At 50.1% G+C, this 7,921-nt stretch overlaps 1 protein-coding gene across 2 annotated transcripts in view; it reads right to left on the bottom strand.

Moving 5' to 3' along the window:
* Nucleotides 1–7,921, bottom strand: part of Pax3 (paired box 3) — a 96,181-nt gene extending 88,260 nt beyond the window's left edge. The window contains exons 1-4 of one of the 2 annotated variants that reach the window (XM_031368119.1): nucleotides 7,726–7,921; nucleotides 6,381–6,616; nucleotides 4,924–5,050; nucleotides 3,646–3,780 (exon numbers count right to left, since the gene is read on the bottom strand). In XM_031368119.1, the coding sequence (XP_031223979.1) occupies nucleotides 3,646–3,780; nucleotides 4,924–5,050; nucleotides 6,381–6,616; nucleotides 7,726–7,810 (583 nt within the window). In that variant the 5' untranslated portion in view covers nucleotides 7,811–7,921. Of the gene's footprint in view, nucleotides 1–3,645; nucleotides 3,781–4,923; nucleotides 5,054–6,380; nucleotides 6,617–7,725 lie in introns of both variants that reach the window. The other variant, XM_031368118.1, reaches the window with a different exon arrangement.

Genomic DNA, 7,921 nt, shown 5'->3' on the forward strand with positions numbered 1-7,921 from the left:
GTGAGGGGGAATACCGGTTCCCAATGATCCTGTGCCCCAATTCTCTGCTTCACCCTTAGAATTGTTACAAACCTCCCACGCTTATTTGCGTTTTTTTCCCCCCCAAAGAGGGAAGAGTCCCGTGAAAGTGTGTCTCCAATCCCAATCAAAACATCAATTTGGCAATCTGGCCTCTTTCCCCTTGTGCTCCCGCACGGCTACTTCAAAGCCAAGGCAACAAGTCCGTAATTGTAATGTTGCATCTAAATATTTAAGCGAGAGTCTTGCCGTCGCGTGTCCATCTACAGTCCCCGTCTGTCCGGTAATTCCATTACCGCACAAAGCAAAAATGTTGCCCAAAACTCACAAACAGGAAAAGCGTCACCCTGCTGAGAGAAAGGGAGGGGGTTGGGAGGAGGAGGAAGAGGAGGAAGAGGTGGAGGGAGGGGGGAGAGAAGGAGGGGAGGAGGAGGAGAAGGAGAGGATGATGAAGGAGCAGTTTCTATCGATTAGTCACCGCTTTTGTGTTAAAGGCTTTCTTTAAAATAAGAAGAAAAAAATGGGGGAGGTTGCAGAAATTTCACTAATGTGAGCCTCAGGCTAGGGAGGGTAGAAAAAAAAAGAGAGAGAGGGAGAGAGAGAGAGGAGAAGAAGGGGGAGGCGGGCTGTGTCTAGATGAAAGTGAGAAGGACATAAAGGAGGCAATTGAGTCGGCTGCAGCCGGGCGAGCTAAGCTGCGGGCCGGCCGGAGCGCGGGGAGGGGCGGCGCGGCGCTTTGGCGCAGGGCGCAGCAGCGGGGGCCCAAGCTATTGTGGCGGCGCCCGCGGGCCAGCTCTGCCGCGCCGGGGGAGGAACAGAGGCGCCCATTGAGTTGCCACAGCCTGGGGTGCCTAAGCTGGGACTTCGCTGGTCCCGGTGCGCCTGCTCCGTCCGCGCTTCGGCTCCTGGGGCCGGGGTAGAAGGTCCCCGGCCGCGCGCACTCCTTTTCTCATCAGGGTGCTGGAGCTAGACGGATGGACTCAGCAGGGGTGCCTAGAGCCTTGGGCCGCTTTGGAAGCGCGGGCCAGGATGCACAGGCTGCTTGTTCTGCTGCGCAGCTCTTGGGTTGGACGAGAGGAAAGGAAAATTGGGAAAGGCAGAGGGGACCGTTTAGGAAGAGGGACAAGATCGTGAAAAGGAGAGGGAGTCTCTGACCTCTTTCTGGGTGCCTTTCTCCCTGCATCCAAGCGTCTGCCAAGCAGACCCCAGGCCAAATTTGTGTCCAGGAAAGCCAGTCTCAGCAGCAGGTACCAGGCCCATCTGGCAAGAGCACACAGCAGTGGTGGGGACACCCGAAAGTCCCTCCTCCGCCAGCTTCTCCCTCCCCTTTGCCAGGAATCAGAGAGCTCTTTTCTCAACTATTTCCATTCTATTTTACAAGTGGGGTCGCGAGAGACTTTTGATGCCCAAACAACAGAGGAGGAATATTTGAGGTTTCTAGACTTCAAACTGCATCTTACGCTTCTCCTTTCTCTGGGCCCCTCTTGCCCTCCAGGGTTCATCCGGAAAGGAAGCTGGAGGCACTAAAGGGACCCAGGCTGCGTCTTCCTTGACAACCCCAAATTAAATTAGACTTCAGCTTCTGAGGGAGGGGCGTGTGTGTGTGTGTGTGTGTGTGTGTGTGTGTGTGTGTGTGTTTTCAAGGACACAGCCCCCACTGAGGGAAACACTCTGATTTTAAAAATGGTAGCAATTGCCCTTGAATGGCAACTGGCCCAGCTAGACGACCCAAAAGACTAGAAACATTTTGTAGGTGAAATGGCCACTTTTTCCACGCTGGAGAGTCCATAAAACTTCCTGGCTCGGCAGCTACTGGGGCTCATTGAATAATTCATCCCTCATTGCAAGCCCATAATGTCTATTCTGGGCCCTTTGTGGGGTTGTTTTCTCTTCTTTTCTCCTTGAATTATAAAAAGGTTGCCTTCCTTTGTTCCCATCACGCTGCTCTGAGCTGCAGCTTTGTCTGGGCCAAGCTAAAGTGTGAGTTTCAATGGACTCTCCAGGCTTTGTCTCCCAAGTTCATCTCCAAGTGTAGATTGTGTAGAGAAGGCCTTCTTTGTAAACGCTGGAAAAGTTGTACAAATGTTTGACCAGCTCATTTGGGACGTTTTGTCTCCTGGGCCTCGGTTGTTGCTGCTGTGGGCAAGCGGCTGGTCTGCCTGGCTGCCACTTCTAGCAACAAGTAGCAAAGCTATGGATCCCAGCAAGGCCTCTCCCAGAAGGAACGGGCTCTGCTAGCCTCTGAGTTGGGGGAGCCCATCTGGCCTAGGAGAAGCCTAGGTCCTCAGCCCCCTGTCTTCTTTTATCTATCCTAGCACCTCTAGACTGCAGCTAGGGCTGGAATAAAAAACAAAGGTGACCAGGAAAAGCACTCCTCCTGGCTAACACCAAGTTCACAAAAGCCTGCCCTCCCATCCCCCGCCCCCTCCGCAGTTAAGACAGAAGCATGTGCCATCTCTCAGCTTAACCTCCTTTCATTTGGGGTGCCTTTTCTTGATTATAGGTGCATCCCAGAGCATCGGGGCTTCCCCTTTATCAGAAAGAAGCTCCGGCATTTGGTTAGTGACATCCAACTCTAGATAGTGAAGAGGCAGTTTTTGTATTGGTTTGGTAAAGCAGCTTTCATGGAAGGCCAGAACTGTCCCAAGGCTAAGGGATAGATACAGCAGGTAAAGGAATGGAGCCAGCAGTCTGTGGTACTGGATCCATGAAGGCACTTATCTTCCTCCTCTTCCATCTCAGGAAGCCCCTCATGGCAAAGGGGTTCTTTCGTTCTGTAAACTTTTATGTTTGAAGATGACTCCGAACAGGTAATAGCGAAACAGCCTATAATTCTCTACCCCCTAGAGGGAGATTTTTCTCTTGGCGCTGACAGGATCACAGCCAACAAGGACTGGGTGGTCTGTACCCCTGGGGGACACAGGGTAACTTCGCTAGGGGCTCAAAGACACAGATCCTTTAAAGATATAACCCACCACTTGGGTACAGGAGGTTGCCAGCCACCTACAGGTTAAACCTCACCCTTCTTGAAAACAAATGAAAAGTAGCCAGCATATGTACACACAGGTACACACATATTCATAATCAGCAGAGATAGGGGTATCTTTATGCTTCGACTGCCCTTAAGAACCATATTCTCATTTATTCCCTCCCCACGTGCAGTTTTCCCAGAGTTTTAAAAGCCACTTCAAGTTCCCAGACTTAGTTACCCCCAGATACTCGGCCCATATAATTTTTCAGAGAAGTTTCTTTTCCATCTTGAAAGTGTCCACCTGTAACTCATTTCAGACTTCTCAACTCTAAGGAACTAAAAATGGTGGAGAATAAAACTCACACTAAATTGGATTTAGTATTGTTGGAATGTGGCTCAGAGGTACGCACCCGCCGAGCGTGTAGAGACGCTGGATTTGATCTCCCAGAAATGAAAATAAAAATTAGAATAGGGAAAATTTTTAACACCAAGCACTTTTTCTGGCCTTTCACTTGAATGTCCTTCCCGATAAGCGGTGGCTGTGACTGAGCCCGATGGTGAGCTCTGAGATGAGCCCCTGCTGGTCTGCGGTTGCACAGATCCCAAATCGAAGAACCAGCGCCCGTGGAAGCGCGCGGCCCACTGGGCCCCCTTACCTCGCTCACTCAGGATGCCATCGATGCTGTGTTTGGTCTTTTTCTCGCTTTCCTCTGCTTCCTTCCTTTCTAGATCCGCCTCCTCCTCTTCTCCTTTTCCAAATTTACTCCTCAGGATGCGGCTGATAGAACTCACTGGGGGATAAGAAGGGGCAGGGAGCGCACACGATTGAGAGGCATGGGGGGAAATGATCCCCAAAATAACCTCAAAGGCCCAGCTAAGGCACTCAACCCTCTCCCTATTCTTGAGCACAGCTCAGTGCTATGTTCTACATCGTGAGCATGGGGGTTGGGGGGAGGGCTCTACCTTCTCTCGGTCTTAAACTGCTTCTCTTCATCTCCGTCTTAAAAACCCTCACACTGTCGTGGGGTTTTAATTACTTAGACTGGAGATGAAACCTGAAGATCTCCCACCTCCAATTCAGACCCGAGGAAGGTTCCTTCTGTCCCTTTCCGAGAATTTCTAAAGAGACTTCTTCCGCCAGCTTCACCCTTCACTTTCCACCACCACCCCCCTCCCCACCTGAAGACACTGGTCCCCCGCAAAGGCCTGGGAAGAAGAACCACAGAGGGCCTGTCGCCTGCAAATCAACTTGTTTTGAGGATAGAAAGGGTTTAAGTTTCAACTGCAGAATCATTCCCTATTGTAAAAATCAAAAGAAAAATGCATTCTCCCGATTTATTTTTTCCAGATTCCAGTCTGGTAAACAAATCCATGCTCTGAAATATATCGTTCTTACAGAGGGGGAAAAAAGGGAGTTTCCTTTTAATTAAAAACAAACTCTTCCCGCGCGCAGGCCCAGGGCTGGTCCTTCCTTCTCCTGGCCCCCTCCCAAACTGCCACGACGCTGGACAGACCCTGGAACTCTTGGGGAAATCATGCCCAGCCGAATTTTTCACCCCTTTAGCTCCTCAGTCAACTCTCTACTGGTACCGCTTGGATCTCCCTTTAGTGGAAGTTACCAAAACATTTGTTTCTCTTTAGAAGGGAACATCCATATTAATAATCCTTTGGCCAGCGCCCTGCATTTCCTTCCCAGCCTTCTTAGCAGAAATCCGTTGGCGGGGAACCTCAGAGATCGGCTCCCAAGCCGCCACCCTGGGGACTAGCCGATCACCCAGTGCTCCATAAAACACTAAGAACGTCTGGCTTGTAAATATTTCAGGTCAGCCTCCCAATAGCCAAGATGGATAATTGGGCGATTTTATAGCTGGCACGACCCGCTGGAGTATGCGACTGAAGGTTGCGCCTCCGGGAGAGGTGAATGGGCCCAGTACCTGAGGGTACAGTGTTCCGATCACAGACAGCATCCTTGAGTAATTTGTCTCTGATTTCCCAGCTAAACATGCCCGGGTTCTCTCTTTTGTATTCCTCAATTTTCTTCTCCACGTCAGGCGTTGTCACCTGCTTTAAGAGAATAGGCGGGTGCTGCATTGGTACCCAGTATCCTGGGCCAGACACGGTGCCCCCAACCTCATGGCTTTTCTGATGCTTTTTCGTGGTATTCTCTGGGAATGTCCCTCTGCTTAGCCAAAGGACTTTAATTCTGTCTAGAAAGGAGATGACAGGAAATTATCCCACTCGAGGCCGCCTGGAGACCCTACACCTGCCCAGAGATGCTCAGAGAACCAAATTAAAATTAAGAAAAAATAAAATCTAACAGCTTGGAGGTGAGGGAGGATTGTACTTTCAGGTACCTAGAAAACCTCACCGAATCTACACAAAAACGAAACTAAAAGGAGAATGTTTGAAAGAGCATCAAAAAATAAATAAATAAATAAATAAAATTAAGTAGGTTTCATGGAAATCAGATTTGAGCTAAGGGAGGATGTGGGTGAGATTTAAAATGCCATGTATCTAGGTTCTTGTGTTGTTGTTGTTATTTTTGCTGTTTTTAATTAGACAAACATGGATCATTTGAAAGGATGACTCTTTCACCCACTTAAATAAGAACTGTGTCCTAAGATTCTCAGATCAGAAGAGAAAATAGGGAGGAGAGGAACTGTGTTTGGGAGTCTTCAGTGTGCCAGAGCCCATTTGATTTTACCCCCCCCACACTAGAAAAAAAAATCATACCATCATACCAGTTTGTCTGCATAATCCAAAGAGAAGGCAGACCCTGTATGATCTCCTCCCACTCCCTAGCCAGCAGAACTTTCTCGCTTTTTAAAAGAAAACTAAAATAAGTTGAAGGTCTCACCAAATTGATTTGTTTAATGGAGTCAAGAGACTTATTATTAAAACACACACACACACACACATACACACACACACACACACACACACAATCGTACCAGCCCTGACTTTTAACTTCTTGAGAACAATTTGCAAGGGATGGGTGGGGGGATTCAAAGCTGGGAAAGAAATCATTCAAGAGTTAAACCGAGATTTTTGACTTCCTACTAGAAAGGTAGTACAGTGAGTGGGGATTGGGAAGACTCCGTGGGGAAGTCGGAAATCGGGGAAATAATTTGATGAGGTTTTTAAGGCTCCCAGGCATTAAAAATTCAAGTTAATCTTCCTTTGCCAAAAGTGCTAGCCTTTTTCAGTGTTCAAAGACAACTGAGTTCTCTCTCTCTCTCTCTCTCTCTCTCTCTCTCTCTCTCTCTCTCTCTCCTTTTCTAGATTTGAAAATTGGCGCCCTTGGAAAGTCCCTTGCTCTCTTTAGAACGTGCCCACTCCCCACCCGCTGGATCACAGGCCCTAAGTCCACGACAGCAGGCACCGGGCTCACCTTGGGTTTGCTGCCGCCAATGGCACCAGGTCGGATGGAGCCTGTCTCCTGGTACCTGCACAGGATCTTAGAGACGCAACCGTGGGACACGCGAAGCTGGCGAGAAATGACGCATGGCCGAATGCCGTGGTGGGCCATCTCCACGATCTTGTGGCGGATGTGGTTGGGCAGAGGCCTGCCGTTGATAAACACTCCTCCGAGCTGGTTGACTCGGCCCTGGCCGAGAGGGGTGGACACTGGGAAGAGAAGGCGAAAGAGAGAGCTCAGGGGAAAGTCATTTAGGAAAAATAGAAAGCAGCAGAAAGGACCTAATTCTGTACCCTCCTGGCCAATTCGCCTGCGACAGTTAAACACAAACCACCAGGTTTTGAACTCGCAGTCCCGGATCCTTAAGGTTATATTTATTTAAATAATTGCCCAATGCAGGGGCATATAATCTTTTGGAAACTGAGCGATTGGTGCGAGATAAGCGGCTGCAGAGAAACTGTATTTTCTCCTTTTAGGTGGGGGAGCGGTGCTGCAAATTGGAGGGAGACCTGGGACTGATGTCTAAAATGTCTCGCAATAACTGTCTCAAAATCCTGAGGTAGTAGGCGAGGGTCGGGGAGGCTCCCGAAAGGAAACACAGGTGACAGCACCTGGTACACTTCAGATATAAAAATGGCAGCGAGCCTAGCTCTGGACAGCACAGCCGAAATTACCGCTCTCGCACGTTGCTTTTTACTCTGGATCGAGGTCGAAGGGCTTTTACTTCCCAAATTATTTGGTCGGGTTCGGGTTAGCAGTAAAATTTCCACCTCCCCGAAATCTCCCAGCACCTTCAAGCAAATCGAAAGGCATTGCCACACATTTTAGAAACTTCGAGATGCCACTCGAGTTGAATGGAATTTGGCTAATCAGTGCTAAAACTTTCAATTAGGAAGGGCCACCTCAATTTTTCACTTGCCGAGCTAACAGGAGTTATTCAAAGGTGAACGCAGCCGGAACAACTTCGTAGCAACTTTAGGTGGACAGAAAGAGAACTTGCTTCCGGCGCTGCGAAGCTGGTCCACCTTTCTCACCGCAGCAACTCCAAAACAACAGGGCAAAGTGGAGCGGGCAGGAGCAGGCCAGGCAAGCTCCGAGAGCTTGTAGGGAGCTTAGCGCTCCGTTTGCAGCCAGAACGCGAAATAGGGCTTCTCCCGCTCTCCACGAGAACCCCCTCCCCACTTGTGCTTCTTGGCTCGAGGAGTACCCAGGAAAGAGGCTCCCGGGGACGCACGACTCGAGGCCCTGGAGACCAGGATTGGGGTGAGGCAGCCAATCCCAGGCCCGGGGATCCGGATGAGCTGAGGCCCTAACATACCTTCCAGCGGGAAGCCGCTGCGTGGGTAATTCTGCCCCGGGCCGGGCCGCATCATCCTGGGCACAGCGCCGGCCAGCGTGGTCATCCTGGGGGCAGCTTCGCTCGCAAATTATATCCAGGTGAAGGCGAGACGGAAAAGCGAGCACAGTGCGGCGGGTGACCCTCGGGAACTCTCCGGATCTCGGAGAGCTCCTCC

This window comes from Mastomys coucha, unplaced genomic scaffold (genome assembly GCF_008632895.1).
Source record: "Mastomys coucha isolate ucsf_1 unplaced genomic scaffold, UCSF_Mcou_1 pScaffold14, whole genome shotgun sequence".
Lineage (NCBI taxonomy): Eukaryota > Metazoa > Chordata > Mammalia > Rodentia > Muridae > Mastomys > Mastomys coucha.